The sequence below is a fragment of the Hemitrygon akajei genome, chromosome 18, assembly GCF_048418815.1.
Source record: "Hemitrygon akajei chromosome 18, sHemAka1.3, whole genome shotgun sequence".
Classification (NCBI taxonomy): Eukaryota; Metazoa; Chordata; class Chondrichthyes; order Myliobatiformes; family Dasyatidae; genus Hemitrygon; species Hemitrygon akajei.
The window spans coordinates 15587826-15611202 of NC_133141.1; the positions used below are offsets into that span (position 1 = coordinate 15587826).

At 42.2% G+C, this 23377-nt stretch overlaps 1 protein-coding gene across 5 annotated transcripts in view; it reads left to right on the forward strand.

Moving 5' to 3' along the window:
* The window catches only part of LOC140741135 (tensin-2-like), a 255607-nt gene that overhangs the window by 167033 nt on the left and 65197 nt on the right, over positions 1-23377 (forward strand). For all 5 annotated transcript variants that reach the window (XM_073070944.1, XM_073070945.1, XM_073070947.1 and 2 more), the window contains exons 5-12: positions 298-339; positions 3545-3594; positions 7061-7232; positions 9727-9777; positions 9969-10091; positions 11141-11205; positions 11561-11644; positions 15107-15219. In XM_073070944.1, coding sequence (XP_072927045.1) covers positions 298-339; positions 3545-3594; positions 7061-7232; positions 9727-9777; positions 9969-10091; positions 11141-11205; positions 11561-11644; positions 15107-15219 — 700 coding nt within the window. The remainder of the gene's footprint in view (positions 1-297; positions 340-3544; positions 3595-7060; positions 7233-9726; positions 9778-9968; positions 10092-11140; positions 11206-11560; positions 11645-15106; positions 15220-23377) is intronic.

Genomic DNA, 23377 nt, shown 5'->3' on the forward strand with positions numbered 1-23377 from the left:
CCAGGATCTGTCCTCCACCTCTCATGGGCTGTGTCATTTCTGAGTACAGGAAACAGGACACTCCTGTCTTCTCTTCATTTTAGAAGAGAGTAAGAGTGTGAAGTGGTGGGGGTGTTTGGGTGGAGGGCGGGGTTGGGTTGGTGCAGGCTAGGTCAGGGAAGTGAGCAGACAACATTTCTGTCATGTTATCGGTCCTGGATGAATGCCCACAATCAACTCAATGTGGATTCCTGTAAGATAAGGGCTAGTTTTGTTGATGCGTCAGTAAATAGCTTTCCTGTTTCTGATTTCTCATAGCCAAGGAAGAGTACTGGAACAGTGAAGAATATAGAGCATTTGGTGAGTAAAATAAAGTGAGCGTGTCTATCTTTGTATGCATGTGTGTGTTTATATGTGTGCTTGTGAGTGTCTATCTTTTGTGTTTGTGTGTGTGTGTGTGTGTGTGTGTGTATGAAACACTGTGGCAATGACATGTGCCCACATGCTTCTGTGAAGTATCAAGTGCTGGAGGCTATTATCTTTACAAGTAAATAAGATTCCTTCACAGAATAAGTGTCCAAGGTTTCCCTGAATTCTCCTTAAATATATTTAAACTACATTTATGTAACGGGGATAGTACAGCAAAAACTATAGCCTCAACTATAACCTCAAAGGATTTTAGTTTTCTGAATTGTATTTTATTTTCTTTATCCCTTTTTCTCCTTTCTGTTAATATTTTGTTTCACTGGTTAGTGCTTTTACTGTCTGGTGCTGTTTGCTGTTTATTCCTTCCTGGTGATTTTGTTCATACCACTTCCATAGTTTAGATAATAGCTAATGTCTCTTTGCTGAAAAGTGAGAAGCATCAGTTTTTTAAGATGTGCCTTACAAGGGCTATCTTTCCTGCTTGTGGCACTTCGTAGTGTGCAACTGACCTTGTGTAAAACCCAGGACTGCACGGAAGGATCTGGCATTGCTCTGCCTTTTGCGATCATCTTTGCATCCTCACTCGCCACAAGTGTACCAGAGAATGAAGGGTGGCAAATGTTATTCATTTGTTCAAGAAGGGTAATAGGCATATCCTAGGAATGATAGACCAGTGAGTCTTACATCAGTGGTAGGCAAACTTACAGAGAGGATCCTTAGAAACAGGATTTATGAGTATTTGGAGAAGAATAGTCTGATTAGGGATCGTCTATATAACTTTGTGAGGGGTAGGTTGTGCCTCACGAGCCTGATAAATTTTTTGAGGAAGTGAAAAAATAAATTGATGAATATAGAGCAGTGATGTGGTGTATATGGATTTTATTGAGTTTTGATGAGGTTCCCCCAGGTAGCCTCACTCAGAAAGTCAGGGGTATGTGATCCAAGGAAACTTGGCTGTGTGGATTCAGAATTGGCTTGCCCACAGGACTCAGAGGGTGGTTGTAAATGGAGAATATTCTGCTTGCAGGTCCGTGACTAGTGGTGTTCTGCTCGGATCTGTTTTGGGAGCCCTGCTCTTTGTGATTTAGATGAGGAAGTGGAAGGGAGGGTTAATAAGTTCGCAGAGGACACTGAGGTTGATGGTGTTGTGGATAGTGTAGAAGGTTGTCATAGGTTACAACAGGACATTGATGGGATGCAGAGCTGGGCTGAGAAGTGGCAGATGGAGTTCAATCTGAAAAAGTGTGAAGTGATGCACTTTGAAAGGTTGAACTTGAAGGCAGAGTACATGGTGAATAGCAGGATTCTTAGCAGTCTGGAAGAACAGAGGGATCTTTGGGTTCATATCCATAGATCACTCAAAGTTGCAGTGCAAGTTGATAGGGTGGTTAAGAAGATATATGCTGTGATGGCCTTCATTAGTCGGGGTATTGAGTTCAAGAGCTGCGAAATAATATCGTAGCTCTAAAAGACTCTGGATAGAACACACTTAGAATATTGTGTTCAGTTCTGGTTCCTCATTATTAGGAAGCATGTGGAATCTTTAGAGAGGATACAGAGGAGATTTACCACGATGCTGCCTGAATTATTTTATGAAGAAAGGTTGAGCGAGGTAGAGCTTTCCTCAAAGGAGGATGAGAGCTGAATTAATAGAAGTGTATACGATGATAAGATGCATAGATCGAGTGAACAGCCAGCACCCTTTTCCCAGGGCGGCAATGGCTAATATGAGAGGGCATCTTTTTAAGGTGATTAGAGGAAAATATAGAGAGATGTCAGAGGTGTTTTTTTTTACATAGAGTGGTGGGTGTGAGGAACATGTTGCCAGGGGTCATTGTGGAGGCAGATACATACATTAGGTACTGTTCTGTGTACTATGTTTTGTCTTCTGAAGTGTGTAAAGTTTCTGGTGTGTTGGTCCAGAACACGTCTATAAACTCATGCCAGTGTCAGTGTTTCTGTCATGTAGAATATTTAATAAATAACTAATTTTCTGGCATGGGAAGCTCTGCATGTAGATCTGCTCTCTCCAGTGGAAGCAAAACATCCCATGGTACTATTTTGAATAGTTCTTCTTTGTGTCCTGGTCAATATTTATATCCCAATCATCATACCTAAAACAGGGAGGGTGTGAAGAAAAGATTTGATATGTTTTATAGTTTTATGAGAATGGTTATAGTCTGGAACTCACTGCCTGGAGAGTGCTGGGAACTGAGTGAATCAGGGATTTCAGAAGGTAATTGGGTAAGCACTGGAGGAAAAATAATCTGCAAGGCCATGGGGAAAGAGTGAAGGAATGAGACAAGGAAGAGCCAAATGCTGAACAAGGAAACACTTTTGACTCATGAGCTGAACAGCCTCTTCTTGTGTCAGAGCAATTCCAAAGTTCTCTGCAAGGACAATCATTATCTCATTGCTTCAGTAAGGTTGCCATGTACATATTGGCCAACACAAGAGTGGCTGGACTTCCAGCAGGACTCTATTGCCTGTAAGTGCTCCTTAGGATGTGCTGTAGTTATGATAGGTCTGTCTTTTCAGGAGGAACAAGGATAGAAATTCTGTAAGCATTCTCTTAGTCCAATTTTCCCACTCTTGGTCTTTGGTTCCTTTATTTACTGGTACGTTAATTGGCCACTGTAAAGTGTGTAGGTGATCTGTAGAACCTGAGGGTGGTTAACGAGCAGAGGTGAAGAATAAAAATGGAATTATGCAGGTCCGCATTCTATGATTCAATCTCTTGTTGAATCATGGAGAGATATGCTGTATCTCTTTATGATTCAATGAAAGTTATAGCTGTATACACTAGGAGAAAGGGATGAACTGCTGCTGTTGATTTTACACTCCTGGTCCCTCAACCTTGCATCCCTCTGCTCAAATCTCTATTCAAAAAAATGCTTACTTCTAATGAACTCACATAGCAAGTATTTGATTTGCTGTGAACTTTCCCTGGTTTAGCTGGAGACAGGCCCAAAACTGAAATGTGATACTCCCTTCACAAGAATGACTTTGCCAGTTCCCAGCCCACACAGTTGTGATAAACAATATTAAACATGAAGAGATCAAAAAAATGTTTTCAGTCTCATACAGTAGATGTTTTACCACATTCACTAGTTGAAATAAAGTTCTTTTCTCTGTGTAGGGGTCAACAAGATCTTTGAAAAGTCCCAATCAAAGGAGCACTCTGCCAAGGTAAGTCAGTCAATTTGTTGAAGTGTTCATTTTAAAAATAGATAATTGAAGGAGTGAAGGAATTTATGAAGTTTTGAGAAAGCATTAATGGTGCGTGATCTGAAACACAGCTTTCTCCCTGTTCAAGGTTGCCAAGAACTCAAGGCCTCAGGGTTACAAGGAGAATTAATACTCATCGACAGGAGCCAACATTGAAAGGCTCTTTATGAAAGCCAGGCTAATATAATAGACATTGCCACAGTGTTTTTCTATGCCTGGGATTTTCATGGTGCATTCTTAATTAAATTATAAGTCTCCAGTTCTTAAAAGTTTGGAATGTTCAAGATTCCGAAGTAAGATGATTGGATTTGCTCAGTTGTAGAGTCATAGAGAAATACACCACAGAAACAGGCCCTGAGGTCCTCTAGTCCATGCCAAAACCATTTAGACTGCCTATCTTAAACATTGACATCGAGCTCACATGCACCACTTCTGCTGGCAGCTTGCTTCACACTCTCACGACCCTCTGAGTGAAGAAGTTTCTCCTCATGTTCCCCTTAAACTTCTCACCTTTCACTCTTAAGCCAAAACCTCTGGTTGTAATCTGAACCAACCTCAGTGGAAAAAGCCTGCATTTACCCTATCATAATTTTGTATACCTCTATCAATTCTCCTCTCAATCTTCTACGTTCTAAATAATACAGTCCTAATGTATCCAATCTTTCCTTGTAACTCAGGTCCTCTAGACCCAGCAACATCCTTGTAAATTTTCTTTGTACTCTTTCAACCTTGTTTACATCTTTCCTGTAGGCAGGTGCCCAAAACTGCACACAATGCTCCAAATTAGACCTCACCAATGTCTTATACAATTTCAATATAACATCCCATCTCCTGTACTCATTTCATTGATTTATGAAGGCCAAAAGTGCCAAAAGCTTTCTTTATGACCCTATCTACCTGTGATGCCACTTTCAATTAATTATGGGTCTATTCCCAGATCCCTTTGTTCTACCACTCACCTCCATGCCCTACTGTTCACTGTGTAAGACTCACCCTGGTTGGTCCTACCAAATTGCAAAACCTTGCACTTGTCTGCATTAAATTCCATCTGTCATTTTTCAGCCCACTTTTCCAGCTGGTGCAAATCCTTCTGCAAGCCATGATAACCTTCCTCACTTCCCCACTACACTCCCAATCTTGGTGTCATCCGCAAATTTGCTGATCCAGATCATTGATATAGATGACAAACAACAAAGGACCCAGCATTGAACCCTACGGCACTCCACTAGTCACAGGCCTCCGGTCAGAGAGGCAATCATCTACTACCACTCTCTTCCTTGTCCCACAAAGCCAAAATCTAATCCCATTTACTACCTCATCCTGAATGCCGAGCAAATGAACCTGTTTGACCAGCCTCCCTTGTGGGAACTTGTCAAATGTCTTACTAAAGTCCATGCAGACAACATCCACTGCCTTGAATTCTTCCACTTTTCTGATAACTTCCTTGAAAAACTCTATAAGATTGGTTAGACACGAACTCCCATGCATGAAGCCATGCTGACTATCCTTAATCAGTTCATGTCTATCCAAATACTTGTATATCTGATCCCTTAGAATACCTTCCAATAACTTTCCCACAACTGATGTCAGACTCACCAGCCTATAATTTTCCTGGTTTATATTTAGAGCCTTTTTTAAACAGTGGAACAACACTGGCTATCCTCCAATCCTTTGGTACATCCCCTGTTGCTAAGGGTGATTTAAATATCTCTGATAGGGCCCTGGCAATTTCTGCACTTGCCTCTCAGTGGTATCAGTTGTGGCTGAATGGGTTGTGCTCTTGCCTCTGTAGCCCCAATGTCGTAGATTCAAGTGCCAATCCGGAGACTTGAGTACTTAAATCGTAACAGAACAACACCAAGGGAATGCTGTCTTTTGGATGAGACATTAAACTGAGGTCTGCCCTCTTAGGTAGATGTGAAAGATCCCATGGCACAATTTTGAAGAAGAATGGGGGAGATTGGCCAGGAGTATCCTTCCTGGCCAATATTCATTAATCAATTAACATTGACAGGTTTAGTAATCTGGTCATGGTCATATTTGTTGTCTGTGAGATCTTGTCATGTTTCCTGCAATGGTGCCTGTGCTTCAGTAGTACTTCATTTCTAGTGAGGTTTTTGGGGAATCCTGAAAGGCATCTGTAAAGTGCAAAAGAAATTCCCTGATCTGTGAGATGATTGGGGGGGTATGTGTGCTGTTTGGGGGGGGCATTGCAGGGAAAGATGTGGGTGCTTTGAAGGGAGAAGCTGTTTTTTGAGCAAAGCTCATGTTTGAGACCAATGTGTAAGAAAGAGTCTGGAGTATAGCCAGCACTGACAAGTTCTCTTCCAAGAACAGTATCAGGGATCTGTTGGATCCCATCTCCAGTGGGATCCCACCACCAAGCACATCTTTCTTCCCCCCCACTTTCTGCTTTCCACAGGGATCACCCCATACGCGACTCCCTTGTCCATTTGTCCGTCCCTACTGATCTCCCTCCTGGCATTTATCCTTGCAAATGGAACAAATGCTACACCTGCCCCTACACCTCCTCCCTCACTAACATTCATGGTCCTAAACAGTCCTTCCAGGTGAGGCGACACTTCACCTGTGAGTCTGTTGGGATCATCTACTATATCCAGTGCTCCCAGTGTGGCCTTGTGTATATTGGTGAGACCTGACGTGGATTGGGAGACCGCTTCGCTGAGCACCTACACACCATCCGCCAGCAAAAGTGGGTTCTCCCAGTGGCCACCCATTTCAATTCCACTTCCCATTACAATTCCAGCATATCAGTCCATGGCCACTACTGTCGTGATGAGGCCACACTCAGGTTCGAGAAGCAACTCCTTGTATTCCATCTAGGTAGCCCCCAACCTGATGGCATGAACATCGATTTCTCGAACTGCAATTAATGCCCCATTCCCATTTCCCTCTCTCACCTTATCTCCTTGCCTGCCCATCACCTCCCTCTGGTGCGCTTCCCCCTCTTCTTTCTTCCATGGCCTTCTGTCCTCTCCTATCAGATTCCCCCTTCTCCAGCCCCTGTATCTCTTTCACCAATCAACGTCCCAGTTCTTTACTTCACCTCTCCCCTCCCAGTTTCACCCTTCATCTTGTGTTTCTTCCTCCCCTCTCCCACCTTCTTACTCTGACTCATCTTTTTTTCTCCAGTCCAGATGAAGGGTCTCAGCCCAAAACATCTCTTTTACATAGATGCTGCCTGGCCTGCTGAGTTCCTTCAGCATTTTATGTGCGTTTCAGGGACCCTGTTGGGCTTTCATGACCTTATAGATTGGTTGGGGGTGGGGATTTGATCTTATAACCTCCAGGTTCCTGACCTGATGCAAGAACCACCATTCACTCCAGCATTTCTCACCCATTGCAAGTTTAGTGCCTGGTGCTGCTGAGATTGTAACCCTAACCTGCTGTCCTATATTTTCATCAGGAGTTTCAGTGTGGACCACGTCATGGAGAGGAACTATGATTTTGACCTGACGTACATCACAGAGCGAATTATTTCAGTTTTCTTCCCATCGGTGCTTGAGGAACAGCGATATCGTGGCAATCTGAAGGAAGTTGCTCACATGTTGAAGTCCAAGCATGGAGACAATTATTTGGTACGTATGGCATTACCAATACAGACTCCTCATGTAACCTGCAGAGGACCTCCAGATATCAGGAACATTGTGATCACACACAAGAATCACACTTTAGATTCAGTAGTGGCAAAGTAGAATTTAAAAGAAAATAAACTTTAATGTTTAAGTGTCCCGTTTCTATTTTCTGACAATGTTTTATTGCTTCGTCAGACTTTTCCTCTGACATAAGAAATTGGAGCAGGAGTAGGCTATAGATGACTAAAAATTTATCAACCTCTCTAATGAATAAACACAATCAAGCCCCTCCAATCTGCAGGGATAAAAAACTCTGGAGATTCACCATCCTCTGAGTGAATGGATTTCTTCTTACCTCTGTACTAAACAACCCACACTTTATTCTCAGACTGTTTCTAGATTCCTCATCGAGGGGTACCATCCTCCCTGCATCAAGTCTCTGAAGTGGAAGTGCATTAGGGTTAGAGTTCCTCTTTCTCAAGGGGTGGCATAGCATCTTTGAATATTTTTGGAGGTAAATGAATTCTACCTCTAGCAGGAGTAGGCTAAGTGGCCTACTTCTACAATGTTTTGTCCAGTTGACTTCAAAGTATGGTTCAGTAGCTATAGGGTTGGGATTGAAGACAATGAAGTGTAAAGAAAATGCCTTTGAAATCCTTTGTTTGTTTGGGGTCTGGCAGAGGTTTGGTTTTGCTGTTTGACAAAGCAGAACTATGACCACCAGCTTCCTCTTCCTTCATTCTTGTTGATGTTTGAAGCAGTTTATTTCTTTTGAAGATCAAGTGCCATTGGCTTCACCTTAACTTAAAGGTGAATTGTGAGATAGAGCTGGATTATCAGAGGTCAACATATATGGCAGCACATTCATTAACCACGTGCTGCTGGAGTGCTGATTTTAATTTAATTTGTGTACTGCTGCCCCACTGATGTGGGTGCCAATGGATGAAGTAAAATATCAGACCAGATTAGTCAAAGGTCTGCAATAATGATCTGGAGACATAGTTCAAGTCCCACAATTGGAGCTGGGGAATGTAGAGTCATAGTGTAATACAACACAGAAACAGGCCCTTCAACTCAACATGTCTATGTTGACCACCAAGTGCCTATTTACATTAATTCCATTGCATTCTCTGCATATTTCCAACTCTCTCCAGATTCTATGTACGAGTTACAACTTACAGTGGACAATTAACCTACCATCCTCAACATCTTTGGGAAATGGGAGGAAATCAGAACACACGGAGGAAACCCCTGCAATCACACGAGGAATGCATAAACTCCATATAGATAGCACCTGAAAACAGTATTGAACCTGGGTTACCGGTCGGTGTCACTGTGCTGCCCTTGTAATTTTAATTAATTTAATACTTTCTAGAATGAAATATATCAGTAACTGTGACCGTAAAACTGCTATATTGTAAAACCTCATCTGGTTCACTGGTGTCTTTATTGGAGAGGAAGTCTGCTGGCTTTATCTGGTCTGGCCTTTATGTGACTTAAGATGCACGGCAATGTAATTGATTCTCATCTGACTTCTGAAATGAAATCACAAGTCATCTGCTTCAAGTGGTAATTAGAAATGGACAATAAATATCAGCCCCACCAGTAATGCCCACATCCTAAATTTTAAAAAAGGAGTGGTTTTATTTTGGTTTATGTTGCAGTCCATGTTTATCATAGCAATGTATCTGAATCTTAATTTGGCTCTGTCACTATGGTAAGACTGTAAATATCACCCAGACATTGTTCAGCCAAGTTAAGTTGGCATTCGGACACTATCTGTAAATGGATCGGTTTGTCTGAAACTCTTCTTAAAAGATGGAGACCTAGTTAAAATAAACAGGGGACTCCTTTGTGTCAATATTTAGTGAAGAATTTTATTCAAACATACTGAAATATTAACCCACAATGCCCAGTCACAAAGCTATAACAGCATGTGCCCTGAATTAATTTGGAACGTTTTGGCCATTTTTTGTCAGAATCAGAATCATATTTATTAGCACTGACAAATGATGTGAGCTTTGTTGTTTTTCAGCAGCATAGACAACGAAGTTGGGAGAAAACATAGTGGGTAGAGGAGTTTGCGGGGAGGGGGTCAGTTGAAGAAGGCTGTAGCTCACAAGGAGTTTAACATGATGGATAAATATTCTGTTTCTACACTCGTGAATCTGTGATTTTCTTTCTGTTAAGAAATTCTTGGTTCAATTAATACAGGGGCAAGGTCAAAATCCCTATATGAAAAGTCCTTTACAGTAAAAGTCCTCATGCGCAGGAATGGTTTAAAATTGCTTCAAAAACCACTTGCATCTTTGCTCAAGGCGACACAAGAGTGTTCACTCCCATCTGGTATTGGTGGCTGGTACAGAGATTCTTGATTCTTAGGAGACCTGAAATGGTTACTCTCAGGAGCTTCTAATCTATCCTCTCCAACAAGTAGGTATTAGCATACAAATCCACTATGCTTCACCTGTTTAAAACTATTACATTTCTTTTATAGCTTTTCAATCTGTCCGAAAAGAGGCAAGACATCAGCAGACTCAATCCCAAGGTAAGTGGTCTGAATTTTCTTTTCCCTTCATTTTAGAATGGTTGACTCTTAAAAACCCTTTGAAATGAGCCATCAAATATCTTAACTTCGGAGGAGCAATTGGGGATGGGCAATAAATGTCAGCCTTGCCAGTGATGCCACCACCTGGGAAATGTGAAACAAATATTAACAAATATGTTTTGGCTCCTCAGGTTCAGGACTTTGGCTGGCCTGACCTTCATGCTCCTCCCCTGGACAAGATTTGTGCCATCTGCAAAGCCATGGAGATGTGGCTGAACTCTGACCCCCATCATGTTGTTGTCCTGCACTGCAAGGTGAGCAAGCAACGGTGCAGGCAATTTGATCAGCAAAACCCTCCCGTCATTCCCAGCAGACTGTTTTATGGATGTGTTTTGCAGGCCTGATGGAAGTGGCCTCAGTATAATTGTTGAAATGAGGAGTCCTATTTCTGTAAAGTTGCATGTAAATCTTCACCTTGGGATGGTTTTCAGAACTGAGAACTGGATGCCTTTATGACACTCCAGCTCATTAAAGCCTAGCTCTGGAAGACTTGTTTCAGGATTCCATGTCCTGCCTTTTTGAGTTTGCACTGTTTGCAGTATAATAAATGGTTGTGGTATTGTTCTTCTCCACTCATGTAGGCACTTCCATACTCTTACCTACCCACAGCCTTAGTCTGCAGGATAATGCAAATTTCATTATTCCTTATTTAGCATTTTCTATTAGATTTCTTATTTAGTATTTGGTGTATAACTGGAGTTTGAAAGAGGGTTGACTGCTTTATTTCTCACCTTGCCTGGGCTCTGCTGTGCAGAATTCCATGACTAGTGTTTGATCCTTGGACAAATATTCAATTTATCACTTCCTGCTTTCTCAACATTTATTTTTCCTCATTTCCATTGAAGTCATGGGCATTCATTGATGCAAGGCATCAGTGACCCTTCTAACTCAAACCCACCTATGAAGTAACCTTGCACAACTATTCAATCTCATCCTATGTCATACTAGAGCCTGACCTTATCTGGGTACGCCTGCTTCACCACAGCACATCACTTGTAAGTGTCAGTCACAGGTACCAGCTCTGCTTCTTCTTTTCACCTTGGGCCTTTGAATTTAATGAGAACCTGGCTTTTGCTAAACCAAAGTACAGGTACTGCTTTATCAGAAGTGAGTGAGTGACTCATTGGCTTACTGGGCGGTCCTTTGCCCCTGAACATTGGTTCAAGCAGCAGTGAAGAGGTATTACTAGTAGTACAAGCACTGGTCTACCACCCCAGCAGGTAATGATGGTGGGCCATGGTGCCACACACACTCTACACTGGTCCAGTGGATATCAGCCCTTCTCATGTTTGTGTCTCAACAGGGTAACAAAGGTCGAACAGGAGTTATAATTGCAGCATACATGCACTACAGCAAGATATCTGCAGGGTAAGTGCTATCAGCCTCAACTAAAACCTCATAGACTGATTGCACTGACCTCTTGAAACCCAGCAGAAAACCACACGCAGTTTTGGAATGTGAGAGTCTGGGCAGAACTTAATCTGACAGCAAAGATTTCTTTGCTGTTACTCAGGCCAGTTAGTGATGAGTGGGGAATCTTAATTGCCAGCTCTCATGCAGGAATGCTTCTTGCATTGAACGTACGTGCAGTAACCCCCTCTGTACTGCACTCAAGTGCTGGTTTGGATTATCTGCTGAAGTTTCTGGAGTTGTGTTCCAACCCACATTTTATCTCGAAGATTACTGTGTATAGTATTGCTGAACATATCTTTCTAAAATACAGGGCTGACCAGGCACTCAGTACACTAGCCATGAGGAAGTTCTGTGAGGACAAAGTTGCTCCAGCAATACAACCTTCACAAACCAGGTAAGGGGCTGTACCTTGCACCAAGATAACCCTGTATCTCTAAGGGTGGGGGTGGGCTTGAAGATTTTATGATTTCATAACCTTCATACATCAGGGCAACTGCAAAACTGCCCTGGTTAGATGTGTCAAAGCAGCATACTTAAACAGCAAATGAGAACTTCTTCAAGCAAGTTCTGCCACTAATAAAAATAAGGCTATTCTCTTCTGTCTACTGCTGGTGCCTCACTTTCACTGCATTCAATGCATTAAAAATTAGCAAGCATCTTTTCATTAGTGGAGGCATTTCAAGTTCTTTATGCAGCACAATTGTAGAGTTTATATGCATACTGTTAGTGTTCTTTTGAATAAATTTCAGTGTCTATTTTTATGACTTACCAGTGACAAGCATACTGAAGAAGTTCTGATTTGCTCTCTGCAGATTCTAGAATGAGAATCCTGACCTGGGCAATTTTGCATATCCCATGATTACTGTTCCCTTTAAGCTCCATGGGTGTGTGGCTGCACAGTGCGCACAGCCTTTGTTGCCACACAGTTGGAATTTTCTTTTATATAATATTAATATAATTTTGAAATTATGCAAATATAGTTTTGAAATATATGTTATAATTGTGAAATACCTTGTAATTAATTATGTATTAATGAATACAATCCATAAATACCCAAAATAAATGTACCACAACCTTTACTTTGAAACATTTTAGAGCTTCAGCATATTTACATTGTCAGTGTTACAAGTTACAACACTTAAAAATTGAGACACTAAACGCTGAATGGAAGTCAGTAACTCATTCTTAATAAACCGTCGACACCATCTGGTCAAAACATTTTACTTTTGCCATTGTGCCTGTCAGTATTTTGACTGCTTAACATTGTTTACTTTTGTTGTGAGTTGTGGTTTGTGTTTGACGTGCATAAAAAAAAACACATTTAAAGTGCCATGCAGTTTTCAGACCATGTAAATAATTTCCTGCTCAGTTCAGTGGTTGGTCCAAGCAGCTGTAAAAATAATAGAGAGAATGTTCCATGATGTAAAATCCAGAGAGGCTTTTAAATATATAATTTGTCATTGGTCTCATCAAATAGTCTCTTCTCTCACTACTTCTCTGTAACCCTCTGAGATCTCAGCACTCTTCCAATCTGGCTTCTTAATCTCTACGAGCTTCTATTGCTTAATCTGGAATCTGTGTCTGGGCCCTAATGCTGGAATCCCTTCCCTAAACATCACCTTGTTTTCCTACATTAAGACAACACACAAAACCATCTTTGAACATTTAGTCATTTGCTCCAATATGTCTCAATGTGATTTAGTGTCAGATAAAATTCCTGTGAAATCCCTTCAAACGTTTATTTTGTTAAAGGTGTCATATAAATCCAAGTACTGTTTCAGGTTCAAAAGGGAACAAAAGTTTGCTCTTGAAAAAGTGGGCTTGGTTGAGAAGGACACAAGGATCAGCCAGAGGTTCTGTCTTCCTTCACCAGTAAAACCCTTCTTACACATCCCCAATTCTGGAATGTGCATTTGTGAACTGTGGCAAAGACATTTTAACACATTGTTATGACCTAGAAGAAGGTCATCCAACTCCCAGCATAGCAATTTGATCTGTCCCATTCGCTCTCACCTTCCACTTGTATTGCCCTTATTCTCTCTGATGCCCACCAACTCCTTTTGATTACTTTGCCATTAACCAACATGAAAGGGCAATTCACAGTAGCCAATTAACCTACCAGCACATCTTTGGGCTGAGAGAAACCAGGAGCACTGGGCAAAACCCATACGGTCTAAGAGAACATACAAACTCCACACAGATTTGACTGACCAGCCCCTCCCCAACCCCAGGCTCTGCACAGGCACGTTGATGAGCTGCATTTTTCTCAGAGCTGAATCTTAGCTATTAGGAGAGAGAAAAGGAAGATCATAGCAAGCACGTCTCTGGGGACAGTTGGAACATACTGATTTTTTGACCAAAGAGAGGTCAAATAACAGGACATGGGAATTAAGCCAGAGAGCAAAATTGTTATTGCTACAACAGTGGCCAGAATCAGTGTAACCAATACAGAAGCCTGTTGTCCTCAAATTATCTGGGGTAGCATGTCTCTCAGTGCAGAAAAAGAGTTGAGAGTTTGGATACATGGGAGACAAACATTGCTGCAGGTGGAGCAAACTCTTCAGACTAGGCTCTCCCAGTGCAATTATAAGAGACAAATGGGAGCAATCGTAGATGCTTTTGGCCATTCCGCCCTGCCATCTTGTTGCCATAGTCACTTGCATTCTCCTGGGATGACTGTCAATCTAAACTTGAAATGCAGGCTAGTCACCACATTTCTCAGCAGCTGTTGGTGGCCAACTAGTCCTTGGTACTTTCCCCCACTCCCTTTCGGGCACAATCAATCCCAGCCTGTCAGAATAGAAGGGGTCCAGTTTGCTTCCACTCACCTCTTGTCCTTTTCGGGATTCAGTGCCAACAACAACAACCTACATTTATGTGCCACCTTTAAAATAGTAACGATGCTTCAACTTATTTTAAAATATGACGCTGAGCCACAGGGGGAGATATCAGGAAGGGTCACCAAATGCCTGATTACATCATCTTAAGGGAGGAGATAGAGGTGGAGAGGTTTAAGAAGGGCATTTCATAGATCCAGGCAGCTGAAAGCATGTACATTGTTGGTGGAATAATTCAATTCAGAGCAATGAACATTCTGCTGGAGGAACTCAGTGGGCCATGTAGCATCTATGAATGGGGAAAAAATATTGATGTATCAGGACCTGTGTGCATGATTTTGACCTGAAATGTGGTCATTTCCTTTCCTCGCACAGATTCTGCTTGACCCACTAAGTTTTTCCAGCAATTTGTTTGCTGCTCCAGATTCCAGCATCTGCAGTCTCTTGTGTCTCCTAGTTGAACTCAGAGTTTGTCAGCAGGCTAGAACTGTAAAAAGGGGATAGTTTTTGAAGAGTTATGGAGCAGAAATAGGGAGGGGTGAGACCATGGCAGGATTTGAAAATAAAGATGTGCATTTTAAAACCAAGGCATTAGCTGGAAGTCAGTAAACATAGAGTAGTGGCCAAATGGGATTCAGTGCAAGGATAGCAATGTTTTGAGTGACCTCTTCTTTATGGAGAATAGAATGAGGGAGGCTGGAGTGGGAAGTGAGGGTTCTGGCAGTAGATGACCTGGGATAGGAGGCTGAGTCGAGCATAGTATTCATGAACTATGCTTGATTAAAATAGGGGAAGCCTGGACCATGCTGTTACTTTCATGAGCAGTTTGAATGATCTCACCTTCTCCATTCCCTGACTCAATTATGTGAAGCGGGTTAGGAACCCTGCTGAAATAGTGCACAGAGACAAGTGAATGGCTTACTGTATGTCATCCTCTTTGACCACCACAAAATGGTGTCCAGGCTGAGGTTACAGTGAGTTTTCAGAGCTTTGACTTCACTGTTTCTTTCCTCCTGCAGATACATCTATTACTTCAGCGGCCTGTTGTCTGGAGCGATAAAAATGAACAGCATGCCCCTGTTCCTGCACCATGTCATCATCCCTGCTATACCCAGCTTTGAGCCCCATGGAGGTAACTGTGTTCAGACAACATGTTTGCAGATCCATTTTTACCCTCTTCCGTTATCTGCAGAACATACTTTATACAAGGCAAACACGAGGAAATCTGCAGATGCTGGAAATTCAAGCAACACACACAAAATGCTGGTGGAATGCAGCAGGCCAGGCAACATCTATAGGGAGAAGCGCTGTCGACGTTTTGGGCCGAGACCATTTGTCAGGACCTGAGGAAGGGTCTCGGCCCGAAACGTCAACAGCGCTTCTCCTTATAGATGCTGCCTGGCCTGCTGCGTTCCACCAGCATTTTGTGTGTGTTGCATACTGTATACAAGATCTTTTAAAAATTTTCCCCAGTTAGTGTCTGTTAACTGCCTTTCTGTAATGACTATTCAGTTCAAGTACCATTAATGATGACAATAAATAATAGGACTTGCCAATGATGCCCACATCCAGGGAACAAATGAATGAAAAAGCAAAGCATGGGCTATCATTACTATGTTTAAAAAATCTCTCAAGAAGATTACCAAAGTGTATTGAAGCTCCTCTTATGATAGCCAGCTCAAAGAAAATTATCCAGTTGCACTGAAACTAAAGAAAACTATGTTTGTTCATTTACTACTGGGAATACAGACAGGGTTGAGAAGATATCCTCAACTGTCGCCTGGCTCTGAACTTGTGTCTGGTATTGTTTGTCTGCATCACTGAGGTGAGGGGCTGGAAATGGGCTGAGCCCCAGCATGACTGAGTGACTGGTCTGAACTATGGGTCCCTTTTTGTAAAAAGTACAAATCTTCAGGATGTATGCATCACTGGCATCACCAACATTTGATGCCATTTCCTAATTATCTGTGAGAAGGAGGTGATGAGCCATCTTTAGAACCACTGCAGACCTTCTGGTGGAAGTACCTCCCCCAGTTTGGTAGGATTTAGACACAGCAATAGGAAGTGAATGGCAATGTATTACCAGGTCTGGATAACATGTGAATAGGGGTTGATGGTACACCCCTGTGCCTGCATTCCTTATTCTGTTAGGTGATAGACATTACTTATTGGGAGGCACAATTGGAGGAGCTGTGGAAAAGTCTTTTTCAAGTTGCTTGTTGATCCTCAAACCACCTATTAATGGAATGTGTAAGGATTGGACATGAAGCTGAACTTAGGGTACATGAATGGAGCAAAAGTTGGCATCCTCTGCTTCTCTATACTCATTCAGAACATTCACATTTATGCAACTGATAACATCTGATTATCAGTTGATTTCACTCGCCACAGGATTTTGCCAATCTGTAGATTAAGACCCTTTCCGTTTAATAGCTCTACACTAAACTAAATTACTTCCAGTCACAAGGCTGTATCTGCAGCAAGAGATTTTGGTTATCATAGAACATAGAACAGTACAGTACAATACAGGCCCTTTGGCCCACAATATTGTGCCGACTCTTTAATCTATAAGACCATAGACATAAGAGCAGAATTAGGCCATTTGGCTTATTGAGTCTGCTCCACCATTCAATCATGGCTGAACCTTTTTTCCTTCCTCAGCCCTGCTCCCCAGCCTTTTCCCCGTAACCTTTTGATGCTGTGGCCAATCAAGAACCTATCAAGCTCTGCCTTAAATACACCCAACGACCTGGCCTCCACTGCTGTCTGTGCTAACAAATTCCACAAATGCATCACCCTCTGGCTAAATAAATTTTTCCGCATGTCTGTTTTATATGGACGCCCCTCTATCCTGAGGTTGTGCCCTCTTGTCCTAGATTCCCCCACCATGGGAAGCATCCTTTCCATATCTACTCTGTCTAGGCCTTTCAACATTCGAAAGGTTTCAGTGAGATTCCCCACTCTTATCCTTCTAAATTCCAGTGATTACAGGCCTAGAGCCACCAAACGTTCCTCATATGATAAACTTTTATTCCTGGAATCATCCTTGTGACCAGAACTCTCTCCAATGCCAGCACATCTTTTCTTAGACAAAGAACCCAAAACTGTTCACAGTACTCAAGGTGAGGCCTCACCAGTGCCTTATAACACCTCAGCATCACATCCTTGCTCTTGTCTTCTAGACCTCTTGAAATGAATGCTAACATTGCATTTGCCTTCCTAACCATGAACTCTACCTGCAAGTTAACCTTCAAGGTGTTCTGCACAAGGACTCCCAAGTCCCTTTGTATCTCAGATTTTTGGATTTTCTCCCTGTTTAGATAGATAGATAGATAGATACTTTATTCATCCCCATGGGGAAATTCAACTTTTTTCCAATGTCCCATACACTTGTTGTAGCAAAACTAATTACATACAATACTTAACTCAGTAAAAAAATATGAGATGCATCTAAATCACTATCTCAAAAAGCATTAATAATAGCTTTTAAAAAGTTCTTAAGTCCTGGCGGTAGAATTGTAAAGCCTAATGGCATTGGGGAGTATTGACCTATTCATCCTGTCTGAGGAGCATTGCATCGATAGTAACCTGTCGCTGAAACTGCTTCTCTGTCTCTGGATGGTGCTATGTAGAGGATGTTCAGAGTTATCCATAATTGACCGTAGCCTACTCAGCGCCCTTCGCTCAGCTACCGATGTTAAACTCTCCAGTACTTTGCCCACGACAGAGCCCGCCTTCCTTACCAGCTTATTAAGACGTGAGGCGTCCCTCTTCTTAATGCTTCCTCCCCAACACGCCACCACAAAGAAGAGGGCGCTCTCCACAACTGACCTATAGAACATCTTCAGCATCTCACTACAGACATTGAATGACGCCAACCTTCTTAGGAAGTACAGTCGACTCTGTGCGTTCCTGCACAAGGCATCTGTGTTGGCAGTCCAGTCTACACACTTATTTCTTCTATCAAAGTGCATGGCCATGTGTTTTCCAACATTTGTATTTCATTTGCCACTTTCTTGCCCATTCTCCTAATCTGTCTAAGTCCTTCTGCAGCATACCTGTTTCCTCAACACTACCTGCCCCTCCACCAATCTTCGTATCATCTGCAAATTTGGCAACAAGGCCATCTATTCCATCATCTAAATCATTGATATACAGCATAAAAAGAAGTGGTCCAAAAACCGACCCCTGCGGAACACCACTAGTCACTGGCAGCCAACCAGGTAAGTCTTTGGTTGTCCACTCTATCTATACCTCTGTCAAGTCATCTCTCAATCTCCTTCTCTCCAAATCTTTCTCAACCTTTCCTCATAAGACATGCTCTCTAATCCAGGCAGCATTGTGATAAATCTCCTATGCACCCTTCCTAAAGCTTCCACATGCTTACTATAATAATCTGACCAGAATTGAACACAATACTCCAAGTGTGGTCAAAGCAGAGTTTTACAGAGCTGCATTGTTACTTTGTGGCTCTTGAACTCAATCTGCCAACTAATGAAGGCCAACACAGCATGTGCCTTCTTAACCATCCTATCAACTTGCACTGCAATTTTGAGGAATCTATGGATGTGCACTCGAGATCCTGCTCTTCCTCCACACTGTCAAAAATCTTGCCATTAATCCTGTATTCTGACTTCAAGTTCGGCTATTATCCTCTGACATCTGTGGGCAAGCCAATTCTGAATCCACTCAGCCAAGTTTCCCTGAATCTCTTGCCTCCTGACTTTCTGAATGAGCCTAGCAAGGGGAACCTCATCAAATTCCTCATTGAAATCCATATACACCACATCCACTGCTCTACCTTCATCAATGTGCTTTTTGTCAGATCCTCAAAGAATTCAATCGGGCTCATGAGGCATGATCCAACCCTCACAAAGCCATGCTGACTATCCCTAATCAGACTATGCTTCTTCAAATGTTTGTAAATCCTGTCTCTAAGGATCCTCTCCAATAGTTTTCCCACCACTGATGTAAGACTCACTGGTCTATAGTTGCCAGGATTATCCCTATTCCCCTTTTTGAACGAAGGGATAACATTTGCCACCCTCCAATCATCTGACACTGCTCCTGTGGCCAGTGAGGATGCAAAAATCATCGCCAAATCTTAAATTAAAGCACCAGATTTATTTGCTTTGATAGGAAGAAAAGCAGTTCATAGAGTGAACAAAGCTTCTTGTTAATAGCTTCTTTTTGAATAGTTCTGTACTGAGTGGGAGGGTTGAGGGCAATAACCTGAGGGGTACTTACAGCAGGGAAGCTGGCCCAACACATCTATGTTGTACTTGAGCTTCCTCCTACACTGCTTTGTGCAACTCAGCCACTTTATCCTCCCATTTCTATCTCTTGTGCTAATTTGGCTTCTAAGTGAATCTGTCAGTCATCTCAGTTACCCTGTATGGTAGTGGATACAAGATTCTAGTCATCCTCTATTTCGGGCTGACACTTCCAGTGCAGTACTAATGGAAGGCTGCAGTGTTGGAATAAGATAATAAACCGAGGCCCCATCTGCTGTCTCAGTTGGATGCAGAAGATTCTACAACCCAGGCTCTCAGAAGAAAGGGAGAGTGCCTTCCATTGTCTAGATGATCCTTAACCCCCCCCCCATAATAAAAGTTTTTTCCAAAAATATTATATTTTCCTTACTACATTGAAATTTGTGGAATCTTGCTGTTCAGAAATTTGCTGTCATGATTCCTACAGTACAACAGTGAATGCATTTCAAACTAATTTTTGCTGAATGTAAATCATCTTGAAATGTCCTGGTGGGGATATTAAAGGTGCTAAAGAAATGCAATCTTTTTCTCTTCCCTGTTGATTCCATGTTTGTGCTTTGTTCGGTCCTATCCCTGTATATTCTGCTTGCATCCTTTTGTTTATCTTGGAAGCAAGTTTTTTAAAAGAAAATATCACATGTTTCTTCCCACTCAAAACTGGCTTCAACCAATGTGGCCAGGTTGGCCTTTAATGTGAAAATACCACCTGTAAAGTTAGTGCCCGCTCATCTTGGCACCGGCTGAGTATCATACACCCACTTTGAATGTTCTGGCCAGTCTCATCAATCACAGAATTAGCAGCACATGAATTGCCTGAGGTAAAATGAGATTGTTGCTGGTCTGAAGATTCCTCACCCATAATGAATAACCAAGCTACACTGCAGCTTCAAACCCCATCATTAGCTGTGTTATTTGTACAGTCGGCCCTCTTTATCCGCGGGTTCCGCATGCGTGGATTCAACCAACCACGGATCGGGAAAACCCAGAAGTTTTCTCTCCAGCATTCGTTGTTTGAGCATGTACAGACTATTTTTTCTTGTCATTATTCCCTAAACTATACAGTATAACAACTAATTTACATAGCATTTATATTGTATTAGGTATTGTAAATAATTTAGAGATGATTTAAAAGTACAGGCAGTCCCCGGGTTATGAATGAGTTCCATTCCTGAGTCCGTCTTTAAGTCGGATTTGAGGTCAGAACAGGTACATATGGTATTATTTAGCGTCAGTTAGTCAAACGTTTGTCTTTAAGATATATAGTATATATTTTACCTTTCTATGCATATAAAACACTTAAGAAACATATGTATTTCAATAACTAAACCACTGCGTTGCTTAGTAATAATTGTAGCTTTCATCGGGGCAGGGCCTTTCACATGCTCCATTAAAATTGTTCCGATCATTGACCGACTGTAACCTAACGCTTTTCCAATGACCAATGACGTTTCACCTCTTTCCAACGCTTTATTACTTCCACTTTATTTTCAATCGTGATCGTGATTATTTTCGTGAACAGAAACACTGCGGATTCAGAGCTGCGCTGGGTCCTAAAGTCCACTGCACTGAGACAGGTTAAATAAGGTCCGGGGTTCCACTGGGTCCTAAAGACCACCGCACTGAGATAGGTTAAATAGGGGACTTGAGCATCCGCGTTTTTTGGTATCCATGGGGGTGTCCTGGAACCAATCCCCCGCGAATAAGGAGGGCCGACTACTAGCAAAGCACTGAAAGTCAGGTAAATCCAAGGTGCAGCTTATGGAAAACAAATGTTGGCAGGGTCTGTCATCAGGGCTTGCTAAAGTCTGAGAATAGTTATAACAAAAACTGCTCTTGATGCTATCTGTTTCCTATCCTGGATGGCACAGTTAGTAAGAGTGATTGGGCAGAGGAGGTGCTCAGCTCCATTATACATTTTATGTTGTGAACAGGGATGGCAATGGGCTCTCTCCTGTCTGCCTGCTCTGCAGGACACCTTGTTGCCAGCATAGGAAGAGGCCTTAAGCTGCTCTGTGTGTGGTGTTGTTGCCTGTACATGAGACCCTGAGATACGGAGCAAGCCACTCCCTTGTATCAATCAAGCTGGAAAAAAACTGAAGGCCTCTTGTGAGTTAGGAAAAAATCGTAATTCATCTCAGCCTCTCAGCAATAACAAAAACAAGCTGGAACTCTGCCACCATTCATTTCCCCAAAGAGCCAAGCAGAATGCAGAATGTTCCTTCAGGGCAGAGCAGGGCTCTAGGGGAGGGGTACCACATGGCAAAGAATGGCAATGGGCATTGGCATCAAACTAGAAGAAGACCAAGCATTCAGCCCCCTAAAGGCAGATGTCAAGGCCAATCAAATGGCAGAGCAGTCAATTCCCATGACATTAGTTAGCAAAGATGCCTTGGCCAATGAGACAGCAGAGCAATTAGATGGACAACTTAAAAGTAAAATATTAGCAGTGTTATGTTGTACTGAGTTAATTGTGGATGCCGTGTAATTTGTGGAAATATGTTTAGAGACATCCAAACCTTTAGAGCACTGCAAGAATGCTCCTAATATGGCAACAACTGAGACATTGCAGGCTACAATGACTGATTGTTCTGTATTATCAGACACTTATAGTAATGTCATATGGAGTTATATCAAATCCTTTGATAACTATTAGCTGCTCCTTGAGTGTATCACATAGCACCACAATCATCTAGCTCCCCATATCTTGTCAAGGAATTTAAACAGCTTTCACAGATTAGTATTGATTGGTGACCACTTGTACAGTGCCACTCTCGTTTACGTGGGAATATAGGAAGTTACTCAACCTCTAGACCTTCTGCAGCACTGAATCTTCCAGATATTTGCACTGTGTTTACTCAGCTCACAAGAACTGCTTAAAGTCTCATAACCTCTTGAACCTTGGAATATTCTTTTATATTTTCCATTCGCAGGCAGAAAAGCATGCAGTGGGGTTAAGCTTGCTGTTCTCTGAAACAAAGCCTCCATTTTTCTGTTGATTCCACTCTACCTTCATACACTTCCATCTGCTGCTTTCCTTCTATTCAACTCCTCTGCGCCCAGCAGTGGGATGTAAACGTGGGGTAGATAGTGAACAGTGCATTGTTAATCATTTTCCATTTCCTGAGTTGGTTTCCTTGTGTCTCTTTAAGGTCAGCTAACAGCCTCACCTCTCTTACTTTTGACAGTTCCACCCATCTACCCTATTGTGGCTACTCTTGTTTTGAAATGGATCAGTATATGGAAACACACAACAGCAGGATCAGTTTTAGGTTGCTCCAACAATGAACCATTAAAGATTGGCTGGGTGACTTATTTCTGTCCTATTAGCTTCTATGCTTTTATGATAACCTTTGCTTTTGCAAAAAGCCCACACTTTGCCTCCAAGTTCCCACTTTCCTCTCACTCTAGACACTTTTTCCCCCCAATAGCTCAACTTTTCAGCACACTTAGATCATTAGATCTTGCTTGTGTATTTCCCAAAATGTTTTCTTGTACTTTATGACAGCATCTACCAAAACACAGTGGATAATTGTAAATCCTTCTCACTTCCAGTGCCCCTCCCCCTCAAACCCCTCCTCTCCCCGTCTCCACACCCCCGTCTCTCCCCATCTTCCCCTACCCCACCCCCTCATCTTCCCTCCTCTCTTCCCCTCCCCCTCACCCCACTCCCCTCTCTCTCACATAGCTTTCTTCCTGTTTTGTCCTTTCTCTTTTACTTGCTTCTCTTTTTCTTTCCCTCACTCTCTTTTACCTTTTTACCTGCTCTCTGTCTTTCTCTCTTTACTTGCCTTCCTCTGACTCACTGGGTTGCTTGGTGTTACTCTTAGCTTTCTTTTACTGTCTCTCTGATGCTTCAAATACATCATCCTACATATTACAACAGCAATTTAGATTTGCACAGTATATTTAGTAGTGTACAGTGTCCCAAGGTGCTTCACAGTACAGTCAAACAATAATTGATTCTAAGCCACAGAAGAAGTTATTAGGGAGGTGATCAGATGTTTGGCCAAAGAGATG